This window comes from Homarus americanus, unplaced genomic scaffold, assembly GCF_018991925.1.
Source record: "Homarus americanus isolate GMGI-L3 unplaced genomic scaffold, GMGI_Hamer_2.0 scaffold19318, whole genome shotgun sequence".
Taxonomy (NCBI): Eukaryota; Metazoa; Arthropoda; class Malacostraca; order Decapoda; family Nephropidae; genus Homarus; species Homarus americanus.
Genome location: NW_024732238.1, coordinates 3411284 through 3437586, shown reverse-complemented (window position 1 = coordinate 3437586; position 26303 = coordinate 3411284). Strand labels below are relative to the sequence as shown.

The 26303-nt window shown below is 41.8% G+C and overlaps 1 protein-coding gene across 1 annotated transcript in view; it reads right to left on the bottom strand.

The window, feature by feature from the left end:
- Positions 1-2444: 2444 nt before the first annotated feature.
- The window catches only part of LOC121868211 (proteoglycan 4-like), an 89972-nt gene continuing 66113 nt past the window's right edge, over positions 2445-26303 (bottom strand). The window contains exons 6-7 of the mRNA XM_042368523.1: positions 2803-3138; positions 2445-2464 (exon numbers count right to left, since the gene is read on the bottom strand). Of these exons, the coding sequence (XP_042224457.1) occupies positions 2445-2464; positions 2803-3138 (356 nt within the window). The remainder of the gene's footprint in view (positions 2465-2802; positions 3139-26303) is intronic.

The window sequence follows — 26303 nt, the reverse complement described above, 5'->3', positions numbered from 1 at the left end:
AGACACCTTGAACCATCCCCTGAACCTTAACACCCTGGCACGCGCATTGTTCCTCTGTGACTGTGGGAGCAGAGCAAGGCGGGTAGCTGCCTCCTTTCGCCTTATTTTATTTACCTTCACATATTGGTACCCGTGTTTAGTTTCCACCAGCTTTTATTATGACGACAACATGGTGGCATATGTTTAATGGTATATAGAGTTTCATTAAGCATAAAAACCCATAGAGGGTTGGCGACGTGATAGGGGGGAATTATGTCATGGCAGCTGTAGGACACTATGGTCGTCTCTTGCCTGACCACAGATAAGAGTTATCAGCTTTATAGACGGCACACGATAGCCTCAAAGGTATAGTTGTTGAATCATTTTTTTTTCCTCTTTTCCATTTTAAGAAGTTTTGATTAGTTCAGGTGAAAATTTTATATCATGGTAATTTGCATATAAATTAGCGATTAACTGTACCTGTATGTGTGTGTGTGTGTTGATAATAATGGTGTGTAATTAATTGTAGACATGTCTTGTATATCTAATCGTATCGGAGGGGAGGAAGGGAGACGAGAGGAGAGGTGGTGGTGGTAGGGAAAAGGAGAGAGAAAGAAGGGAACGGGGAAGAGAGAGATAGAGGGGGGTAAGTTAAAGCTGGTGTGCCGTAAGGTTGAGAGTACTGTTGATGTTATCCATGACTCTGGCCTTAGGGGATGGGACGCGCAGCCACTGGGGAGGAGGGGGGGATGGGGGGGGTGATGAGGAGGGAGGGGTGGTCAAGCAGGCAGGACAGCTGGCACCTGGTCTGTCATGGACAAGGTTGGTGGGGGAGGGAGGAGGCTAGGTGGTGAGGATGGGGGGGGGGTAGAGGTGGAAGAGAGAGGGAAGAAGAGAGGGGTAGGATGTGAGGGAGGTGTAGGGGGGTAGGGGAGAGAGAGAGAGGAAGAAGCGATCATAACAAGACCTTCAGGAGCGGATATTATGTTTAGTTTCACCAGAATCATTAACTAACGTATGGAAAGGGTTAAGACGTGTCACTGATGAGTTCAAGGAGGGGTGAGTCGTGGGGGTAAGGAGGGGTGAGTTGGGGGTGATGTGAGGTGAGTCGTGGTGGTGAGACGGAGGGTTGGTGAGTCGGAGGTGGGGGGTGAGACGGGGGGTGAAGATGGGTGAGTCGTTTGGGGGAGAGGAAAGGACCCCGGCGTGGGAACTCCTCCTGAACCTCCATCGGCGATTCTGATCTTCACTCTACCCTAGGTCACACACACACACCCTGACGACTCGTGCCGGTCATATCTCTAGCGATTACTTTTGTTTTCCCTTCACTCCTTTGACTGGAGGGGCGGCGTATCTGTGTCGGTCATTGTTCACAGCTGGAGATAAGGAAGCCGCTCATCAGGGGGCGTCGCCAGCTGATAGATAGCGTTGTTGAGGACCTGCCCGTGGGTCTTGGTGCTGGGGGGGTGGGGGGGTACTCTCCTCCTCCTATCACCAACTACTTATACTATCGTTGGCTTCCATTAATTAACCCTTTTGTCTCACACACACACAAGCTCACATTCGCCACGACGACAGGTAAAATGGCGTCCATATTGCACTGAGACTTTAGAGCAACTAACTAAACCATTAACTACTGTACGTGTCGTTAGTCTGTATGATTGAGTGTTAATTATCGTGTTATAGTTTGATGTAGAGTGAAGGAATGTGTGTGTGTGTGTGTGTGTGTGTGTGTGTGTGTGTGTGTGTGTGTGTGTGTGTGTGTGTGTCGTAGATAAATAATATTGATGAGGTGAGAGGGATGAGTTATGGGGAGAAGGTGGAAGAGGGATGGGAAGGACATGTGAGGAGAAACAGGAGATGAAGGAGAAGGAAGAGGAGGTCGGATAGGAAGGATAATCTAGGAGGAGGAGGAAGAGAAGGAAGGAGTGTGAAGTGAGCATTTTTGACTTGATTATAGTGTCATCATCATCGTTATCATCATCATCATCGTTATCATCATCATCATCATCATCATCATCATCATCATCATCATCATCATCATCCATCTAAGTCTCCCATATAGATCCTCCCTGAACCATTTACTTCAAATTGTCTGATGGTTGTCATTTTTCTACACACACACACACACACACACACACACACACACACACACACACACACACACACAATATTGTTGATGGTAGCTGCAGGTGATGGCGGTGGTGATGAGTGATGATGGTGAGTGGTGGTGAGGGTAGAGGCTGGTGGTGGTGATGGTGTGATGGATGAACATGTATTTGGTGCTATACTGTACTGAGGACTGAGAACAGCGCAGCACGTGGTAACCTTCTCAGATTACCGCCTCTGATTCCAGCCAGACCCGATCCTCCCGTCTTCTGGTACCAGGAACCGAAGGGACCTTAGTCAGGCTTTAAAAAAAAATTGATTCCTTAATATTTATCGACGTTGGTTCGAATCCCACTTTATGGAACCAATGATTCATCTATAAGGAAAAAAGTCACTTGTGTAGATATATACAGTATAGGGAGGTAAATATGTGCCCAAAGTCACATATAGACACACACACATGACCCCTCATCTCTCACAGTGGTGGAGAGGGGAATTTTGTCCCGTGGAAGAAGGGGATTTTGACCAGTAAGTGTAAGGGATTTTGTCCAGAGGGGATGGTGGATTTTGTCCAGTGAGAAATAATTACCCAGAGTTAGCCACGGGTGCACCTGGTCTTGTATCACAGGGAGCAGCTGCACCCTGTGATTGGTGGACCATGACGGTGTATGGTGGTGGTGGGTGACTGGTTGGTAGTGGGTGACGGTGGGTGACTTTGGTTGCTGGGTGACGGTGAGTGACTGGTTTGTTGCTGGGTGACGGTGAGTGACTGGTTTGTTGCTGGGTGACGGTGGGTGACTGGTTTGTTGCTGGGTGACGGTGGGTGACTGGTTTGTTGCTTGATGACGGTGGGTGACTTTGGTTGCTGCTGGGTGACGTTGGGTGACCGGTTTGTTGTGGGTGACTTTGGTTGCTGCTGGGTGACGTTGGGTGACAGTTTTGACTGCTGGGTGACGGTGGGTGACTTTGGTTGCTGTTGGGTGACAGTGGGTGACTTTGGTTGCTGGGTGACGGTGAGTGACTGGTTTGCTGCTGGGTGACGGTGGGTGACTTTAGTATGTGGTTAAATCATTATATTCAAAGAGTTAAGAAAGCATTATACTCTAGGGGTCAAGAAAGCATTATACTCGAGGGGTTAAGAAAGCATTATACTTAAGAGGTTAAATCACACTCAGGGGATTAAGTGAGGTAAGAATTCGTGGCATTTTTTTGTCCTTTTTAAATATCTGATACAAATCCCCTGGACAAGTTACCCCCGGAGGCCAGGTGAGGTGAGGTGGGTGGGCCCTGCAGGTGAGGTAGCTCGTGTGAACAAGAAGTACGTGAGGATGAGAGATAGCCAGGCCAAGGTAAGGGGGAGGGGGGAGGGTGAGAGGTAAAGAGGGTCAGGGGGAGGATCAGGGTCAAGATAAGGGGGAGGGTGAGAGGTAGGGAGGAATGTGGGGGGAGGGTGTATGATGATATCTTACTGATCTTGGGAGGGGAAATCTGTGCTGTGCTGTGCTGTGTCATTTTTCCAGGTATCATCAGCTGTGATAACCTCCCACCGCTCTGGGCTGTGTTATCTGATCTCTTAACGGGAGGAGGAGGAGAAGAAGAAGGAGGAGGGGGAAGAGGAGAAGAAGAAGGGATGGGAAGGGAAGGGGAGGAGGATGAGAAGGAGAAGGAAGAGGAGGATTACTATTAGCAGTACTAGATGGACAGATGACATAAACAAAAGAATAATACACGTTGAGGCGTGGAAACAAAATAACAGTAGGCGTGGAGAAGGCGTACGTGGGCGTGTAAACATTAAACAAGGCGTGTATGAGGTGGGTGTTTGGGGTCCTGGGGCGCCCATAAATGTGTCAGACTTGGTAAAGGTGACGCACCACGCCATCCCTCCCGTCTCCTGTCTATCCTTCCACCAGTTGACGGGGATTGAGGGAGATCAGACGGGTGTTGACGGGGATTGAGGGAGATCATACGGGTGTTGACGGAAATTGAGGGAGATCATACGGGTGTTGACGGGGATTGAGGGAGATCATACGGGTGTTGACGGGGATTGAGGGAGATCAGACGGGTGTTGACGGGGATTGAGGGAGATCATACGGGTGTTGACGGAGATTGAGTCAGGCAGGTGGTGACAGGGATTGATGTGCATTAGACAGGAGTTGGGAAGTGAGACAGGAGTTGAGAATAGATTGATGGGTATCTGAGGGCAGTTATGGTGAGCTATTGACTATCTGAGGGGTTATAGTGAGACTATTGACTATCTGAGGGGTATGGTAGACTATTGACTATTTGAGGGAGTTGGGGTTGATCAGCACTGTTAAAAGGTGATAGATTGAGCCACCTTCCTTTCCTGTTCTGGACCAGTTGACCAGAGGTTGAGGGAGTTGTTTAGTTAACGAGGGACGATGTGAGGAGGGTTTGGTGTATCTGGGAGAGAAGACATAAAAGAAAGAGGCAAAATTAAACAGGGAAAGAGGGCGGACGGAGGGCGGGCAGGAGTGTCCAATAACAGAGGTCCAGCTGAGCATGACCTCACACCAACCTATAGCAATACCACATGACTGACTGCAGGCACAGCAGCAGCAGCAGCAGCACGGCGAGGGGGGCAGCAAGATTAATGCAAGTTTTTATGAATTTATAAGTTTTGTCTGTATTTATGTTTAGTAAAGACTGAGGGCTTTTTAGTGTGTGTGCAAGTGTGTGTGTGTGTGTGTGTGTGTGTGTGTGTGTGTGTGTGTGTGTGTGTGTGTGTGGTGTGTGTGTGTGTGTGTTTTTTAGGATTATAAGACTCGTGCTAAATAGTCATACTGTAGAGGCCAGTTGAATCCCCTAAAAATAAAACAACAACAACAACAATAATTACAAAAGCATAGGTATTATAATTATGATCAGTAAAGGAAGAATTTACATAGGTGTTGGCACTATGAACTGACTGTGGTGGTGTTGGCACTATGAACTGACTGTGGTGGTGTTGGCACTATGAACTGACTGTGGTGGTGTTGGCACTATGAACTGACTGTGGTGGTGTTGGCACTATGAACTGACTGTGGTGGTAAGGCACTATGAACTGACTGTGGTGCTAAGCAATTAAGAACTGACTGCGGTGGTGCTGGCACTATGAACTGACTGTGTGTGCTGGCACTATGAACTGACTGGGGTGGTGTTGGGCACTATGAACTGACCGTGGTGGTGTGTGCTGGCACTATGAACTGACTGTGGTGGTGCTGGCACCATGAACCGACTGTGGTGGTGCTGGCACCATGAACTGACTGTGGTGGTAAGGCACTATGAACTGACCGTGGTGGAAGCGGCACCATGAACTGACCGTGCGGTAAGGGGCGTTCATGAACTGACCGTGGCGGTGTTGGCACTATGAACCGACTGTGGTGGTGTTGGCACCATGAACTAACTCAGGTGTTAGGGCACCAAGAACTGACCGTGGTGTGCTGGCACTATGAACTGACTGTGGTGGTGCTGGCACTATGAACTGACTGTGGTGGTGTTGGCGCACCATGAACTAACCTGGTGGTGTTAGGGAGCACTAAGCGAACTGACTGTGGTGGTGTTAGCACCATGAACCGGACTGGTGGTGCTGGCACTATGAACTGACTGTGGTGGTGTTGGCACTATGAAACTGACCGTGGTAGCGGCACTAAGAACTGACCGGTGGTGGTGTTGGCACTATGAACCGACTGCAGGTGTTAGCACCATGAACTGACTGCGGTGGTGCTGGCACTATGAACTGACTGTGGTGCTGGCAATTGGTTAACCGACTGTGGTGGTGTTAAAGAACTGACTGTGGTGGTGTTAGGGGCACCATGAACTGACTGTGGTGGTGTTAGGCACTAAGAACTGACTGTGGTGGTGTTGGCACTATGAACTGACTGTGGTGGTGTTAGGGCACTATGAACTGACTCTGGTGGTGTTGGCACTATGAACTGACTGTGGTGGTGTTAGGGCACTATGAACTGACTCTGGTGGTGTTGGCACTATGAACTGACTGTGGTGGTGTTAGGGTACTATGAACTGACTGTGGTGGTGTTGGCACTATGAACTGACTGTGGTGGTGTTGTTGGGGCATTTTACCTCCTCGATTTGACATTCAACCCACCAGAAACTATCAAAACATTCAACATTAATGATCCTACGAGAACATTTTCCAGCACTGTACATTCACAAAGGTAATGTCATCATTATGTGTTATCGCCATGGTGAGTGTTGCCACCACCAGATGCCCTCAGTCAGGCTCTGGTTTGGCTCACGACTTTCCTGATGAATTTCCACATCAGCACCTCCCCATGGTCACAAAACACATTTTTACACCAGACTAGCAATCTCTTGGCCTCCCTACCTCACCTCACTGTGTTTTACCTCTTAATTACCTCCCTACCTCAGTGTTTTACCTCTTAATTACCTCCCTACCTCAGTGTTTTACCTCTTAATTACCTCCTTACCTCAGTGTGTTTTACCCGTGTCTTAATTACCTCCCTACCTCAGTGTTTTACCTCTTAATTACCTCCTTACCTCAGTGTTTTACCTCTTAATTACCTCCTTACCTCAGTGTGTTTTACCTGTGTCTTAATTACCTCCCTACCTCAGTGTTTTACCTCTTAATTACCTCCTTACCTCAGTGTTTTACCTCTTAATTACCTCCTTACCTCAGTGTGTTTTACCTGTGTCTTAATTACCTCCCTACTGTAATCAATTAGGGATTTTGTATCACATAATTCTGTACCACTGTTTGAAAGTCACATCTGAATCACCTTCCCGAGTCACACCTGGGTCACACCTGAGTCACCTTGAGTCACATCTGAGTCACACCTAGGTTCTAATTCCAAGTCATTCCTGAGTCACACTTCCCGAGCTCACACCTAGGTCACATCTGAGTCAATAACCTACTCGTATGATCCGTGGCCTTAGGTTAGGTTAGGTTAGGTTAGGTTAGGTTAGGTTAGGTTAGGTTAGGTTAGGTTAGGTTAGGTTAGAGACCCTATCATATACGTTATGAAGCGAGGGTGAAGAGTCTTAATTGAAGGGAAAGAGGAAGAGTGTATGTCAGTGATTGTGTGAGAGTGTGAGTGGTAGAAAGTGTGTGTGTGACAGGGAGGAGAGAAGTTAGTGTGTGTGTGAGTGTGAAGAGGAGAGGGAGAGAAGGTGAATATCAAGGGAAAGTGAGAGATAGTGTGAGAGTGTGAATGTGAGGGAGGGCGGTAGAGAGAGGTGTGGGGGAGGAGGAGGGGAAGCGAGGGGGGTGGGGGTGAGTGTTTCAATATGTGCATGCCAGTTGTCTGGCGCCATGGCAACACACACACACACACACACACGCACACACACGCACACACCGGTGAACTGGATAACTGGAAAAAGGAGAGAGAGAGAGAGAGAGAGAGAGAGAGAGAGAGAGAGAGAGAGAGAGAGAGAGAGAGAGAGAGAGAGAGAGAGAGAGAGAGAAAGAGAGAGAGAGAGAGAGAGAGAGAGAGAGAGAGAGAGAGAGTTTGTCCAGGTCTTAATTAAAAATTACAGGCCTGGGAAATAGAGTACCATTTAATATGTTGGAAGCAATCATAGGGGGGGGGGGCGCTACTGTGGCGGCTATACCCCATAGCTAAGTGCCGGGATGGTGGCCAGTTAGGGTGAGGGGAAGAGCTGGGCGGCTGGATGGGTGGCGAGCTAGGTATGGGTGGGTGAGCTGCTGATGGGTAGCGGGCGGTAGGCGGCCGTTTGGGTGGGGAATGGATGGGCGGCCGGCTCGGGCTATTGATAGTTTATTGGGTAAGGACGGGTGAGCCTGTTGGGTGGACTCATATGGGTTGGGGGGTGGGTGGCAATAGGGTGCAGGGCGGGATGGGCAGCAGTTAATTGGGTTGGGAAGCGTGGGGGCAGGTGAGGGCTGTGAATAGTAGTGGTGGTGGTGGTGGTGGTAATGGAGGGGGCGAGGGTTGTGGGGGATGATGGGTGGGTAGGGGGTTTCAGGAGTGGTGGTGGGATAGGGGGTGAGGGCTTTAAGGGGGTAGGTATGCTAAAGGGTGAGGGCTTCAAAGGGGTAGGTATGCTAAGGGGTGAGAGCTTTAAGGGGTAGGTATGCTAAGGGGTGGGAGCTTCAAGGGGTAGAAATGTTAAGGGGTGAGGGCTTCAAGGGGTAGAAATGTTAAGGGGTGAGGGCTTCAAGGGATAGGTATGCTAAGGGCTGAGAGCTTCAAGGGATAGGTATGCTAAGGGCTGAGAGCTTCAAGGGATAGGTATGCTAAGGGGTAGCGGTTCCGCGTTGTTTAGTCTCAGTAATAACGATAATGATGTGGTAGTCATGCACCTGAATCATAAATCAGAACTTTTGGTACTAGGAAAGGGTGAAGGTGTAGGTGGTACTAGGGAGGGTGAAGGTGATACTAGGACGGCAGGGAAGGTGTAGGTGGTACTAGGAAGGTGAGGGAAGGTGTAGGTGGTACTAGGAAGGTGAGGGAAGGTGTAGGTGGTACTAGGAAGGTGAGGGAAGGTGTAGGTGGTACTAGGAAGGTGAGGGAAGGTGTAGGTGGTACTAGGGAGGGTGAAGGTGATACTTAGGGATTGGCAGGGAAGGTGTAGGTGGTACTAGGAAGGTGAGGGGAAGGTGTAGGTGGTACTAGGAAGGTGAGGAGGGTAGGGTGGGTACTAGGAAGGGTGAGGGAAGGTGTAGGTGGTACTAGGAAGGTGAGGGAAGGTGTAGGTGGTACTAGGGAAGGTGAGGGAAGGTGTAGGTGGTACCAGGAAGGTGAGGAGGCAATGGTGGTACTAGAAGGTGAGGGAAGGTGTAGGTGGTACTCAGGAAGGTGAGGGAGGGTGAAGGTGGTACTAGGAAGGTGAGGGAAGGTGTAGGTGGTACTAGGGAAGGTGAGGAAGGTGCAGGTGGTACTAGGAAGGTGAGGGGAGGGTGAAGGTGGTACTAGGAAGGTGAGGGAAGGTGTAGGTGGTACTAGGAAGGTGAGGAAGGTGTAGTAAACCAGGGAAGGTGAGGGAAGGTGTAGGTGTAGTAACAGGGAAGCGGAGGGTAGGGTGGAAAACAGGGAAGGTGAGGGAAGGGTGTAGGTGGGAACTAGAAGGTGAGGGAGGGTGAAGGTGGTACGAGAAGGTGAGGGAAGGTGTAGGTGGTACTAGGAAGGTGAGGGAAGGTGTAGGTGTGGTACTAGGGGAAGGTGGGGAGGGAAGGTGGGGTGGGGTGGTACTAGGTGTAGGTGGGAAATTAGGAAGGTGAGGGGAAGGTAGGTGGAACTAGGGAAGGTGAGGGGAGGGGTGAAGGTGGTACTAGGAAGGTGAGGGGAAGGTGTAGGTGGCTCAGGAAGGTGAGGGAGGTGTGTGGTATTTAGGGAAGGTGAGGGGGGGTGTAGGTGGTACTAGAAGGTGAGGGAGGTGGTACTAGGAAAGTGAGGGAAGGGGTGGGCAGTACTAGGGGAGGGTGAAGGTGACATTAGGGACGGCAGGGAAGGTGTAGGTGGTACTAGGGAAGGTGAGGGAAGGTCTAGGTGGTACTAGAAGGTGAGGGAAGGTGTAGGTGGTACTAGGAAGGTGAGGGAAGGTGTAGGTGGAACTAGGAAGGTGAGGGAGGGTGAAGGTGGTACTAGGAAGGTGAGGGAAGGTGTAGGTGGTACTAGGAAGGTGAGGGAAGGTGTAGGTGGTACTAGGAAGGTGAGGGAGGGTGAAGGTGGTACTAGGAAGGTGAGGGAAGGTGTAGGTGGAACTAGGAAGGTGAGGGAAGGTGTAGGTGGAACTAGGAAGGTGAGGGAAGGTGTAGGTGGAACTAGGAAGGTGGCGGACTCAGTGCGTTCTTCTCTTCTATATCAGTTCTCAGTCTACCCTTCTCTTCCCCTTTCTCTCCTCTCTTCATTCCCCTTTCTCTCTTTGTCTTCCTTTTATTTCTCTTTCCCTCTACTGTTCATTTCTCTATTCCTCTCCCCTCTCCCTTCCCTGTTTCTCTCTCTCTCTCTCCGCTTTCTCACTCATCTTCCAGTGTTCTTATTTTCTCTTTTTCTTACCCTGTATTTCTCTCTTTTTATCTCTTCCCCTTTCCCTTCCTCTACCCATTTCCCCATCCCCACTCACCCTTCCCAATCCCCTTCCCCATTACCCCATCCCCACTCATCCTCATCACTCACCTTTCCCCATTCCCCATCCTGACTCACCCCTCCCCATTCCCCACTCCCCAAGTAGGTGAAATTCCAGCAGGGTGTTGAGAGCTCCAGGTGGGAATTTGTAAGAGCCAGTCAGATATTCCAAGAGTCCTTCACCTCACATACCAGACGTCCTTCAGGAGCCGGACTCACAAAAGGTCCTTAAAGTTGACATTTGTTCACTACTTGGGAATGAGAGAGAGAGAGAGAGAGAGAGAGAGAGAGAGAGAGAGAGAGAGAGAGAGATTTCGATCCAATGTGTGGGTGCTTATAACAAAGGGCCCTCTTGCAGCCAGCATACCAGAGTTTAGATGTTATTATGTCTGATTTATCGTCTGTCTGGAATTAAGAGAGTTTGAACGAGTTAATAGTCGCTGTACAATTTTTATTCCATTTTTAAACATTATTTTGAGGATTTTTTTTTACGTAGATAAGTCAATATGGTTCATTTAGACAGATGGGAGAGTCATGGATTTGATGGTAACACAAGTGGATGAGAGGAATTTTACTCTTAATTCGTGTTTTCGACCTTAAATGTCAGTTGGAGGCATTTTTATACCTCAAGTTACGAGGAAAATTTACCGTACGAGACTTTTTGAGAGACTGGATCTGGTTTCCCTCGAGGAGCTAAATTTCAAGAGCTTCATACGTTAATTTTTGTCTCCTGTTGGGGATGAGAGGAAGCAGTTGAAGGCGTTTGAGTACAGCCAGGGGACACAGTAATAGCATCCGTATCAAAATGGTTCCTGCCTGTTGCCTTTGAGACATAGGAGACGTTGATGATTTATTATTAACAGCTCATTCTCTCACACACACTCACCACCACTACTAACCACCATCATTCCCCAGACACTACCACCACTACCTGGTTCACACACTCCCCACACACACACTACTCACTACTGAGCCCCCACACACTCACCACCATCACTAACCACCATCACCCCCCACCACCACCCCTCACAGCCTCACATCCCAACACACATTTCTCAATTCCCCAGCCTGCCTATCATATCGCCCTCCACTCCATCAAAACGACCTCTCTTCCCAGCTTCAGACCCCCTGTATAATGCCCCAGTGACGCGGCCAACCAAGAGGTGGGTTTTTCTACACTATGCCGCTGTCCAACAAAGCCATCACCAACAGTTTCTAACTGCCACCCTCCCTCCCTCTCTCCCTCACGTGAACATGATGCCTGTCTAACACACCTGGTGCCTTCCTTCCCTCTTTAACTCACGTGAAACAGGTATGCCTCTCTTTCTCATATGGTGCATGGATGCCTCCCTCTCTCCCTCACGTGGCGCATAGATGCCTCGCTCCATCCCTCACGTGGAACAAGGATGCCTCTCTACCTACACCTGGTGCCCTCCCTCTCTGTCTGCCTGCTTGTCTTACCCTGACCTGCCTCCATTCACCGCCACAGATGGCCTGGGCCCCAGTGTATTGTGTTATTCTTAAATTAGGTGTGTGTGTGTGTGTGTGTGTGTGTGTGTGTGTGTGTGTGTGTGTGTGTGTGTGTGTGTGTGTGTGTGTGTGTGTGTGTGTGTGTGTTGTGTGTGTGTGTGTGTGTGTGTGTGTGTGTGTGTGTGTGTGTGTGTGTGTGTGTGTGTGTGTGTGTGTGTGTGTGTGTGTGTGTGTGTGTGTGTGTGTGTGTGTGTGTGTGTGTGTGTGTGTGTGTGTGTGTGTGTGTGTGTGTGTGTGTGTGTGTGTGTGTGTGTGTGTGTGTGTGTGTGTGTGTGTGTGTGTGTGTGTGTGTGTGTGTGTGTGTGTGTGTGTGTGTGTGTGTGTGTGTGTGTGTGTGTGTGTGTGTGTGTGTGTGTGTGTGTGTGTGTGTGTGTGTGTGTGTGTGTGTGTGTGTGTGTGTGTGTGTGTGTGTGTGTGTGTGTGTGTGTGTGTGTGTGTGTGTGTGTGTGTGTGTGTGTGTGTGTGTGTGTGTGTGTGTGTGTGTGTGTGTGTGTGTGTGTGTGTGTGTGTGTGTGTGTGTGTGTGTGTGTGTGTGTGTGTGTGTGTGTGTGTGTGTGTGTGTGTGTGTGTGTGTGTGTGTGTGTGTGTGTGTGTGTGTGTGTGTGTGTGTGTGTGTGTGTGTGTGTGTGTGTGTGTGTGTGTGTGTGTGTGTGTGTGTGTGTGTGTGTGTGTGTGTGTGTGTGTGTGTGTGTGTGTGTGTGTGTGTGTGTGTGTGTGTGTGTGTGTGTGTGTGTGTGTGTGTACACACACGCCACTGTAGGTGAATGTGTATGCATTTGCTGTCCTGATAAACGCACGCACATAGACTAGCGCGTTTGTTCCCACACATTTAAACACGCTGTGACTGACGGCTGCGGCAGCACACACCTGTAATCAATACACCATCACACATGTGCTTCAGGTCTTTATTGTACACACCTGTTGTCAACACCTGGCACACGCGTCCGGTAAGTCACGAGTGTTCCATAGTGAATATCTCTCTCTCTCTCTCGTTCGTACACCGCGACTTAGCATGCAGTGTACTATATCCGCACCGCCCCTAACTGACTGCCCGGACTAAGGGACGCATTTCCAAGTTAAGGTAAATTATACCCGGACTGTCCACTATTTACGACTGTTAGCAATCTGGTGTGGACATTGGCAGGTGAGGGGGGGGGGTGAGGGGGGCACATGACGGTTGGGTCAAGCAGAAGCTTAACTGAGGGTGAGATGGGGTATTGTGTGTGTGTGTGTGTGTGTGTGTGTGTGTGTGTGTCACCCCTCACTTTCTAATGGCTACCTCCAGGGCCACACTGAGAATTATTCTTTTACTTTGTTTGTCAGAGAGATTTTCATAAACCTACTCACCCTATCCTAACCTACCCCACCCTAACCTACCCTAACCCACTCCCATCTCTACCCCTTCCCTAACCTACCCTAACCTAACCTACCCCACCTCACTCCCACCCTTCCCCACTCCTAACCTAACTCCATCTCTACCCATCTCTAACCTAACCTACCCTAATTCCCACCCTCACTCCCACTCCCTTCCCTGCCCCATCTTACCCTAATACCCTAACTTAACCTAATTCCACCCTAATATCTCTTCCCTAACCTAACCTACCCTACCCTACCCTACCCTTCCCTAACCTACCCTAACCTAACCTAACCTACCCTACCCTACCCTTCCCTACCCTAACCTAACCTAACCTACCCTACCCTACCCTACCCTACCTTACCTTGACGTCATCGATAATACTGTAGTAACTAGATACCACAATCACACACACACACACACACACACACACACACACACACCTGGTCTCAGTTATCGGGTCATCTTCCTTCTGTTATTATGAAATTATCTGATTTTCCTTTCAGCCATTATCATCAGGTTCTTGTGTGTGGGTAAAGTTTATCTGATTGTTTCTCGCTTGTTTACCTCAGACAAGACGTGTGTGTGTGTGTGTGTTGTAGGTTGTTAATTCTGCTTTATATTATTTTTATTATTATTATTATTATTATTATAACAAATAGTAGTAGTAGTAGTTTTAATCGCCTATATTCTATACCCTTGTTAGCAGCTTTGTTCTCACGCACCAATTCAACCTAACCCAAACTAACCCAACGTAATCTAACCCAACCTAACCTAACCCAATTACATTCCTGGAGTCCTAATGAGGTTTGTAAAATACCTTTCCTTTGTGTAGTATCGTTCTCAGGCCTCCCAGCACGGCGATCGTTTCTACCTATTCTTCTCACCTATTCATCTATTCTCCCTATTCTCTTGCATTCCGTCTCCCATCCCTACCCCTCTCCCCCCCCAACCCCACTCTTTCTCACTCTCTCTCTCACTCACTCTCTCTCACACTCTTCATCGTGGGAGTTTTCCTGGTGTGTTTCTTAACGGCTGCGTATTGTAGGAATGGATGGTAGGGTAGCGTTGTGTGTATGGGGGGTGGGGGGGGGTTGGCCAGGTGAGGAGAGGAGGTAGGGTATGGGGGTGAAGGAGGGGAATGGGTTAAGGGGTGGGTGATAGGGAGGGGAATGGGTTAAGGAGTGGGAGATGGGGAAGGGTGAAAGAAGGGGAGAGGGTATGTGGGGGTGAACGGGGTAGGGGAAGGGAGATGTGGTGGGGAATGGAGAGGAAGAGAGAAGAAGAAGGGAGGGGGTGAAGGAAGAGAGTTAGGGGATTAGGGGGAGGGGAGGTGAAGTGGAAAGGGGAACTGATCTATTTTCAGGCAATCCATTGTTGAAGTTGATTTTTTTTTCACCAGCACACCAGGCAAGTATTATGTGCTGGCCTCGTCACCATGAAGGATTTGGTGACGACTAATACTAGCATTATCCTGGTGGGGGGATTAGGTTGCCCTATTCCCTTTCTGGAAAGATTTACCCTTGGGATTACCACGCCTGTTACCTCAGGCCTCTGTCTGAAGTCACGTGATTCAAGATTTGATATCGCATCTTCGTTTGACTTCGCCTCGTCTTGATTTCACCCTCGTGTTGACTTCATCCTCGTGTTGACTTCACCTTGTTGACTTCACCGTCCTGATCACACACACACACACACACACACACACACACACACACACACACACACACACACACACACACACACACCAGCCATAGGTGCCACACGACGGATGTTGGGCTAAAACTGTCCACAGCTGATGTTGGTTAGGCCTCCTCCTCTCCTCCTCTTCTTATCATAATCGCCTCTCTTTCTCCTCTTCCCCATCATCATCATCCCCTCTTCCTCCTCCCATCCCCCATTTCCCCCTCGCCTCCACCTCCCCCCTCCCACGTCCTCCCCTCATCTCCCTTCCACCTCCCCTACTTCTCACTCCTTGTCCTCCCCCTACCCTCACATCCACCCCCCACTTCCCCTCCCTCACCCCCACCCTGCCCCTCCCTTCCCTCACCGCCACCCCACTTCCCCTCCCCCCTCACCCCCACCCCACTGCCCCTCCCTTCAACCAGTGTCAGCCCAGACTGTGCCTCACCTCCCTCACGCGCGTCAGCTGATGGGTTCCACCACGGCACGCGCCCCTGACCACGTGGGCGGCTGGGATTTAAAGAGACGCTTCCTGCACCAACAACAGCAGCAGCAGGAGGAGGAGGAGGAGGAGGAGGAGGTGGTGCTGAGTCTCGCTGTGTTGTATTTAAGGTGTTTTAAGTCATCGTCATCTTTTAGCTTCCCCAGCTATATGATATAATATAGTCTCACCTCAACTTAAGCTTCAGCTACAAACACTCACATAGACATATTAAAGTTCTAAATAACGTTTGTGTAATAAAATATTGTACGTGTGTGTTTATGTAATCGTATTTATGTATTTATTGTGTATGGGTGTATTCATGTAATGAGGTTATATGGATATGTATATGTTTGTATATATACATGAAGTTGGTGTATGTATATGTTAACGTGTACGTTGGCACACGTGGGAGGCAGGCAGGGTGAGGGACGCACCTGGGCAGTTGTTAATGATGAAGGTGGCGCACGTCTCGCTGGCTGGCGCGGGCCGCGACCGTTGGTGTTGGTTGAATCACTGGGGCCAGATTTCTCCATTGGGATGAATGAGAGGAGAGGAACGGTTGGCGGCCACATAACTGAGTCTTTTGTCCCTGGAGCAGCCTGACGAGGGGCGACCAGGTAGAACTAACCTAACCTAAACTTGTGACACCTTCCTCCTGCTGTCTGGTCCTGGGGTGCTCATCTGCTGCTGCTAACTGCCTGCTCTGGGGGTTCCCATCTGCTGCTGCTTCTACCTGTTGAGGGATAGTGGTGGTGGTGGTAGTTGTAGTGATGGTGGTAGCAAAAGTGGTAGTAGTGATGGTGGTAGTGTTAGTCATGGTTGAAGGAGTGGTAGTAGTAGTAGGAGTGGTTGTGTAAGTGATAAGTGTAATGATGGTGGTAGTATAGGTACTCCTGAACATGCTGATTAAGGACCTGTTGACCAAAATTTGATATCTGGATTATTACTTGTTCAAATGGCTTTTAGAAATTGTTCAAATGGCTTTTAGAAAATTTTAATTACTTTTGCAAGTCATTTGAATAAGTAATAATGCAGATATCAAATTTTGGTTAACAGATCCTTAATCAGCATGTTCAGGAGTACCTATACTGAGATTTTGAGCAAAATCTATTTTTTGGCCGAAAATGACAAAAATCGTAAGTCTTAAGCCTTACAGGATTTTTGGCCAAAAAATCGATTTTGTTCAAAATCTCAATATAGGTACTCCTGAACATGCTGATTAAGGACATGTTGACCAAAATTTGATATCTGGATTATTACTTGTTCAAATGGCTTTTAGAAATTGTTCAAATGGCTTTTAGAAAATTGTTCAAATGGCTTTTTAGAAATTATTCAAATGGCTTTTGAAATTTTAATTACTTTTGCAAGTCATTTGAATAAGTAATAATGCAGATATCAAATTTTGAATGTAAAATCATAATCATCATTCGAAATATCTCTGAATTTTGAGCAAAATCTATTTTTGGCCGAAAATGACAAAAATCGTAAGCCTTATTTATATATACAGGATTTTTGGCCATACAATCGATTTTGTTCAAAATCTCGGTATAAATTTACTCTGAACACTATGCTGATCTAAGGACCTGTTGACCAAAATTTGATATCTGGATTATTACTTGTTCAAATGGCTTTTAGAAATTATTCAAATGGCTTTTAGAAAATTTTAATTACTTTTTGCAAGTCATTTGAATAAGTAATAATGCAGATATCAAATTTTGGTTGCTAAACCTCATAATCAGCATGTTCAAGATATCTACTGAGATTTTGAGCAAAATCTATTTTTTGACTGAAAATGACAAAATCGTAAGCCTTATTTATGCCTTACAGGATTTTGGCCATACAATCGATTTTATTCAAAATCTCAGTATAGGCTCTACTCCTGAACATGCTGATTAAGAACCTGTTGACCAAAATTTGATATCTGGATTATTACTTGTTCAAATGGCTTTAGAAATTGTTCCAAATGGCTTTTTAGAAATTGTTCAAATGGCTTTTAGAAAATTTTAATTACTTTTGCAAGTCATTGAATAAGTAATAATACAGATATCAAATTTTGGTTTAACAGATCCTTAATCAGCATGTTCAGGAAATATCTATACTGAGATTTTTGAAACAAAATCTATTTTTGGCCGAAAATGACAAAAATCGTAAGCCTTATTTATGCCTTACAGGATTTTTGGCCATACAATCGATACATTCAAAAATCTCAGCTCAAGCTACTCTGAACATGCTGATTAAGGACCTGTTGATAAAATTTGATATCTGGTTATTACTTGTTTAAAATGGCTTTAGAAATTGTTCAAATGGCTTTTAGAAATTGGTACAAATGGCTTTAGAAAGAAAATTTTAATTACTTTTGCAGAATCATTTGAGCCAGTAATAATGCAGATATCAAATTACGGTTAACAGATCATAATCCAGCATGTTCAGGAAATATCTATGCACAAGTTTGAGCAAAATCTATTTTTTGACAAAGTAATAAAAATCAATAAGCCTTATTTATGCCTTACAGGATTTTTGTGCATACAATCGATTTTTATTCCAAAATCTCAGTATAGGTACTCCTGAACATGCTGATTCAAGACACCTGATGACAAGAATTGATATCTGAATTATGCTGTTCAAATAACTTTAGAAGTGTTCAAATGGCTTTTAGAAATTGTTCAAATGGCTTTTGAAAATTTTAATTACTTTTGCAAGTCATTTGAATAGTATAATGCAGGTATCAGAATTACGGTTATAGATCCTTAATCAGCATGTTCAGGAGTATCTATACTGAGTTTGAGCAAAATCTATTTTGATAAAAATGACCAAAATCGTAAGCCTTATTTATGCTTACAGGATTTTGGCCACCCCGTCGATTTTTGTTCAAAATCTCGAGTATGATAAAGACCAAAATTTGACTATCTAGACCAATACTTTGTTCAAATAACTTTTAAGAAATTGTTCAAATGGCTTTTAGAAATTTTAATTACTTTTTGCAAGTCATTGAATAAATTGTGTCTGAATATCAGAGTGCAGTTTAGCAGATCCTTCATCAGCATGTTCAGAGTATCTATGCTGAGATTTTTGGGCAAAATCCTATTTTTGGCCGAAAATGACAAAAATCGTAAGCCCCTTATTTATGCCTTACAGGATTTTGGCCATGCAATCGATTTGTTCAAAATCTCAGTATGGGTACTTTCTAATTTATATCATTCTTGACAAAAATTTGACTCTATCTGAATAATACTTATTCAAAATAACTTTAGAAATTGTTCAAATGGCTTTTAAGAAAATTTTTAATTACATTTTGCAAGTCATTTGAATAAGTAATAATGCAGATATCCAAATTTTGTTAACAGATCCTTAATCAGCATGTTCAGGAATTATCTATACTGAGATTTTTAGGCAGGCTATTTTGGCCGAAAATGACAAAATCGTAAGCCTTATTTATACGCTTGATTTTTGGCCATACAATCGATTTTTGTTCAAAATCTCCCGTATAAGTACTCTGAACATGCTGATCAGAACCTGTTGACAAATTACGATATCTGAATTATGCTGTTCAAATAACTTTTAGGAGTGTTCAAATGGCTTTTAGAAATTTTAGTACTTTTGCAAGTCATTTGAATAAGAAGTAATAATGCAGATATCAAGTACGGTTATAGATCATATCAGCATGTTCCGGAAGTATCTATACTGAGATTTTTGAGCAAAATCTATTTTGGCCGAAATGACAAAATCGTAAGCCTTATTTATGCCTTACAGGATTTTTGGCCATACAATCGATTTTGTTCAAAATCTCGGCTCCTCATTACTCTAGACTATGTGATGAACATTGACAAGTGATATCTAGACAATACTTGTTCAAATGAATTTGAGAAATTGTTCAAATGGCTTTTGAAAATTTTAATTACTTTTTTGCAAGTCATTTGAATAAGTAATAATTACAGATATCAAATTACGGTTAACAGATCGTAATCAGCATGTTCAGAATTATCTATACTGGATTTTGAGCAAAATATTTTGACAAAATAATAAAATCGTAAGCCTTATTTATGCCTTACAGGATTTTGGCCATACAATCGATTTTGGTTCAAAATCTCAGTATAGGTACTCCTGAACATGCTGATTAAGGACCTGTTAAACCAAGTGATATCTGGATACAATACTTCATTCAAATAACTGAGAAATTGTTCAAATGGCTTTTAGAAATTGTTCAAATGGCTTTTAGAAAATTTTGAGTACTTGCCAAGTCATTTGAATAAGTAATAATGCAGATATCAAATTTTGAGTTTAACAGATCCTTAATCAGCATGTTCAGAGAGTATCTATGCACGAAGTTTTGATATTTTTGGCTAGAAATGACAAAATCGTAGTATTTATATATACAGGATTTTTGGCCATACAATCGATTTTGTTCAAGTCTCGGCTCTCTTTCTAATTTATGCTGATCAAGACCTGTTGACAAAATTTTGACTATCTAATTAATACTTGTTCAAATGGCTTTTAGAAATTGTTCAAATGGCTTTTAGAAATTTTAATTACTTTTTTACAGTCATTGAATAAGTAGTAATCTGAATATCAAATTTTGGTTATGAATCCTTATTAGCATGACAAGTATCTATACTGAGATTTTTAGGCAAAATCTATTTTGGCCGAAATAGCCAAAAATCATAAGCCTTATTTATGCCTTACAGGATTTTTTGGCCATACAATCGATTTTGTTCAAAATCTCAATTATGGGTACTCACTGAACATGTGATGGAACAGCAAATTTGATATCTGAATTAATACTTGTTCAAATAACTTTTAGAAGTGTTCAAATGGCTTTTAGAAATTGTTCAAATGGCTTTAGAAAATTTTGTTACTTTTTGCAAGTCATTTGAATAAGTAATGTCACGAATATCAAATTTTGGTTAACAGATCGTAATCCCAGCATGTTCAGGAAATGTCTATGCTGATTTTGAGCAAAATCTATTTTGGCCCGAAAATGACAAAATTATAAAGCCTTATTTATGCCTTACAGGATTTTTGGCCATGCAATCGATTTTATTCGAAATCTCAGTATAGGCACTCCTGAACATGACGATGAACCTGATGACCAAAATTTGATATCTGAATATTACTGTTCAAATAACTTTAGGGAATTGTTCAAATGGCTTTTTTAGAAATTTTTAATTACTTTTTTGCAAGTCATTTGAATAAGTAATAATGTAGATATCAAATTTTTAGTTTAACAGATCCTTAATCAGCATGTTCAGGAAGTATCTATACTGAGATTTTTTGAGCAAAATCTATTTTTTGTGAAAATGACAAAAATCATGCAGCCTTATTTATACTTACAGGATTTTTTGGCCATACAATCGATTTGTTCGAATCTCAGTATGATGCTCTGAACATGCTGATTAAGGACCTGTTGACAAATTGACTATCTGAATTAATACTTGTTCAGAAATAACTTTAAAATTATTCAAATAGCTTTTAGAAATTGTTCAAATGGCTTTTAGAAAGAGGGTACAATTACTTTTGCAAGTCATTTGAATAAGTAATAATGCAGATATCAAGTACAGTTTAACGAATCCTTAATCAGCATGTTCAGGAAGCTATCTATACTGGGAATTTTGAGCAAAAATCTATTTTGGCCGAAAATGACAAAAATCGTAAGCCTTATTTATGCCTTACAGGATTTTGGCCATACAATCGTTTTATTCAAAATCTCAATGTAAATGCTAATTTATGCTGATGAAACCAAACAAATTTGACTATCTGGTCAATACTGTTCAAATAACTTTGAGAAATTGTTCAAATGGCTTTTTAGAAATTGTTAAATGAAACTTGAAAATTTTAATTACTTTTGCAGTCATTTGAATAAGTAATAATGCAGATATCAAATTTTTGGTTTAACAGATCCTTAATCAGCATGTTGAGAGATATCTATGCTGAGATTTTGAAGGCAGGTATTTTGGTAGAAAATGACAAAAATCGTAAGCCTTATTTATGCCTTACAGGATTTTTGGCCTTACAATCGATTTTGTTCAAAATCTCAGTATAGTCACTCTGAACATCTTCGATTAAATTTATTGACAAAATTTGATATCTGAACAATACTTGTTCAAATAGCTTTTAGAAATTGTTCAAATGGCTTTTAGAAATTGTTCAAATGGCTTTTTAGAAAATTTTAATTACTTTTTGCCGTCATTTGAATAAGTAATGAAATGCAGATATCAAATTTTGGTTATAGATCGTAATCAGCATGTTCAGAATGTCTATACCAAGTTTTGAGCAAATCTATTTTGGCCAAAAATGAAGCAAAAATCATATTAAGCCTTATTTATGCCTTTGGGATTTTTTGGCGCCACAATCGATTTTATTCCAAAATCTCAGTATAAACCTTTCCTAAACATACTGTTGACAAATTTGAATATCTGAATTAATACTGTTCAAATGGCTTTTAGAAATTGTTCAAATGGCTTTTAGAAAATTTTAATTACTTTTGCAAGTCATTTGAATAAGTAATAATGCAGATATCAAATTTTGGTTAACAGATCCTTAATCAGCATGTTCAGGAGTATCTATACTGAGATTTTGAGCAAAATCTATTTTTTGGCCGAAAATGACAAAAATCGTAAGCCTTATTTATGCCTTACAGGATTTTTGGCCATACAATCGATTTTGTTCAAAATCTCAGTATAGGTACTCCTGAACATGCTGATTAAGGACCTGTTGACCAAAATTTGATATCTGGATTATTACTTGTTCAAATGGCTTTTAGAAATTGTTCAAATGGCTTTTAGAAAATTTTAATTACTTTTGCAAGTCATTTGAATAAGTAATAATGCAGATATCAAATTTTGGTTAACAGATCCTTAATCAGCATGTTCAGGAGTATCTATACTGAGATTTTGAGCAAAATCTATTTTTTGGCCGAAAATGACAAAAATCGTAAGCCTTATTTATGCCTTACAGGATTTTTGGCCATACAATCGATTTTGTTCAAAATCTCAGTATAGGTACTCCTGAACATGCTGATTAAGGACCTGTTGACCAAAATTTGATATCTGGATTATTACTTGTTCAAATGGCTTTTAGAAATTGTTCAAATGGCTTTTAGAAATTGTTCAAATGGCTTTTAGAAAATTTTAATTACTTTTGCAAGTCATTTGAATAAGTAATAATGCAGATATCAAATTTGGCTACGATCCTTAATCAGCATGTTCAGGAGTATCTATACCGGGAGATTTTGAGTAAAATCTATTTTTTGGCCGAAAATGACAAAATCGTAAGCCTTTATTTATGCCTTACAGGATTTTTTATTACACAATCGGATTTTGGTTCAAAATCTCAGTATAGGTACTCCTGAACATGCTGATTAAGGACCTGTTGACCAAAATTTGATATCTGGATTATTACTTGTTCAAATGGCTTTAGGAAATTGTTCAAATGGCTTTTAGAAATTGTTCAAATGGCTTTTAGAAAATTTTAATTACTTTTGCAAGTCATTTGAATAAGTAATAATGCAGATATCAAATTTTGGTTAACAGATCCTTAATCAGCATGTTCAGGAGTATCTATACTGAGATTTTGAGCAAAATCTATTTTTTGGCCGAAAATGACAAAAATCGTAAGCCTTATTTATGCCTTACAGGATTTTTGGCCATACAATCGATTTTGTTCAAAATCTCAGTATAGGTACTCCTGAACATGCTGATTAAGGACCTGTTGACCAAAATTTGATATCTGGAATATTACTTGTTCAAATGGCTTTTAGAAATTGTTCAAATGGCTTTTAGAACATTTTAATTACATTTGCAACTCATTTGAATAAGTAATAATGCAGATATCAAATTTTGGTTAACAGATCCTTAATCAGCATATTCAGGAGTACCTCTACTGTGATTTTGAGCAAAATCTATTTTTGGGCCGAAAATGACAAAAATCGTAAGGCTTAAGCCTTATAGGATTTTTGGCCAAAAAACTCGATTTTGTTCAAAATCTCAATATAGGTACTCCTGAACATGCTGATTAAGGACCTGTTGACCAAAATTTGATATCTGGATTATTACTTGTTCAAATGGCTTTTAGAAGTTGTTCAAATGGCTTTTAGAAAATTTTAATTACTTTTTGCAAGTCATTTGAATAGTAATGAATATCAAATTTTGGTTAACAGATCCTTAATCAGCATGTTCAGAGAATATCTATACTGAGATTTTGAGGCAAAATCTATTTTTGGCTAAATAGTAAAATCGTAAAAGCCTTATTTATGCCTTGCAGGATTTTGGCCATGCAATCGGTACATTCAAGAATATCTCAAACAAACTCCTGAACATGCTGATCAAGACATTGACAAATTGATATCTGAATTAATACTGTTCAAATAGCTTTTAAATTGTTCAAATGGCTTTTAGAAATTGTTCCAAATGGCTTTTTAGAAATTTTTAATTACTTTTTGCAAGTCATTTGAATAGTAATAGTAAGATATCAAATTACAGTTTAACAGATCATAATCAGCATATTCAGAACATCTATGCACAAGTTTGAGCAAAATCTATTTTGGCGAAAATAAAGCAAAAATCGTAAGCCTTATTTTATGCCTTACAGGATTTTGGCCATACAATCGATTTGTTCAAAATCTCCAGTATAAATACTCTAATTTTATACTGATCAAATTGTTTCAAATTTTGACTCTAGTTAATACTTGTTCAAATAACTTTAGAAATTGTTCAAAATAAACTTTTGAGAATTGTTCAAATGGCTTTTAGAAAATTTTTAATTACTTTTGCAAGTCATTTAAACAAGTAATAATGCAGATATCAAATTACGGATTTAACAGATCGTAATCAGCATGTTTAGAGTATCTATACTGAGATTTTGAGCAAAATCATTTTGACGAAAATAAACTAAAAAATCGTAAAGCCTTATTTATACGCCGGGATTTTTTGGCCATACAATCGATTTTGTTCAAAATCTCAGTATAAAATTGCTCCCTGAACATGCTGATTAGATTTCTATTGACAAATTGATATCTAATTAAATACTTGTTCAAATAACTTTTAGAAATTGTTCAAATGGCTTTTTGAAATTGTTCAAATGGCTTTTAGAAAATTTTAATTACTTTTTTGTAAGCATTTGAATAAGTAGTAAATGCAGATATCAAATTTTGGTTAACAGATCTTAATCAGCATGTTTAAGGAGTATCTATACTGAGATTTTGAGCAAAATCTATTTTGGCCGAAATGACAAAAATCATAAGCCTTATTTATACTACAGGATTTTTGTGCATACAATCGATTTTTAATTTCAAAATCTCTCAGTATAAACACTCATTTATACTGATAAGACTGTTGACAAAATTTGATATCTGGATATGCCATATTCAAATAACTTTAGAAATTATTCAAATGGCTTTTAGGAAATTGTTCAAATGGCTTTTAGAAAATTTTGGTATACTTTTGCAAGTCATTTGAATAAGTAATAATGCAGATATCAAATTTTGATTTAACAGATCATAATCATGTATTCAGGATATTTATACTGAGATTTTGAGTAAAATCTATTTTTGGCCGAAAAATGGCAAAAATCATGTAAAAGCCTTATTTATACCTTACAGGATTTTGGCCCATACAATCGATTTTTATTCAAAATCTCAGTATAGGTACTCTGAACATGCTGATTAAGACTGTTGACCAAAATTTGATATCTGGATTATTACTTGTTCAAATGGCTTTTAATTGTTCAAATGGCTTTTAGAAATTGTTCAAATGGCTTTTGAAAATTTTAATTACTTTTTGCAAGTCATTTGAATAGTAATATGCAGATATCAAGTACAGTTAACAGATCCTTAATCAGCATGTTCAGGAAATATCTATACTGAGATTTTGAGCAAAATCTATTTTTGGTAAAAATGACAAATCGTAAGCCTTATTTATATGCCTTGGGATTTTGGCCATACAATCGATTTTATTCAAAATCACAGTATGGAATTGCTCTGAACATCTTTAAATTAAATTATTGTTCAAATGACCTGAATATTACTTATTCGAAATAGCTTTAGGAAGTATTCAAATGGCTTTTTAGAAAATTTTAATTACTTTTGCAAGTCATTTGAATAAGTATTTAATTCAGATATCAAATTTTTGGTTAACAGATCCTTAATCAGCATGTTCAGGAGTATCTATGCTGAGATTTTGGGCAAAAATCTATTTTTGGCTGAAAATAGTAAAAATCGTAAGCCTTATTTATGCCTTACAGGATTTTGGCCCATACAATCGATTTGTTCAAAATCTCGGTATAGGTACTCCTGAACTTGCTCTGATCAAGAACCTGTTGACAAAATTGATATCTGAATAATACTGTTCAAATGGCTTTAGAATTATTCAAATGGCTTTTAGAAATTGTTCCAAATGGCTTTTGAAGAATTTTAATTACTTTTGCAGTCATTTGAATAGTAATAATGCAGATATCAAGTACAGTTTAACAGATCCTTAATCATGTTCGGGAGTATCTATACTGAAAGTTTGAGCAAAATCTATTTTGGCTGAAAATGACAAAAATCGTAAGCTATATTTATGCCTTTACAGGATTTTTTGGCCATACAGTGATTTTGTTCAAAATCTCCAGTACCGAGTACTCCCTCATTTATACTGATAGAACCTATTGACAAAATTTGACTCCTGAATTGATACTTGTTCAAATAACTTTAAAGAGAGTATTCAAATGGCTTTTTTAAGGAAATTGTTCAAATGGTTTTGAAAATTTTGAGTACTTTTGCAAGTCATTTGTGAATAAGTAATAATGCAGATATCAAATTTTGGTTGGCATTCATAATCAGCATGTTCAGGAGTATCTTATACTTGAGATTTTGAAACCAAAATCTATTTTGGCTAAAAATGACAAAAATCGTAAGCCCTTATTTATGCCTTACAGGATTTTTTGGCCATACAATCGATTTTGTTGAAATCTTCCCGTGTAAATACTCCTGAGCAACGATAAGCCTGATGACAAAATTGATATCTGAATTAATACTGTTCAAATAGCTTTTAGAAATTGTTCAAATGGCTTTTTAGAAAATTTTAATTACTTTTGCAAGTCATTTGAATAAGTAATAATGCAG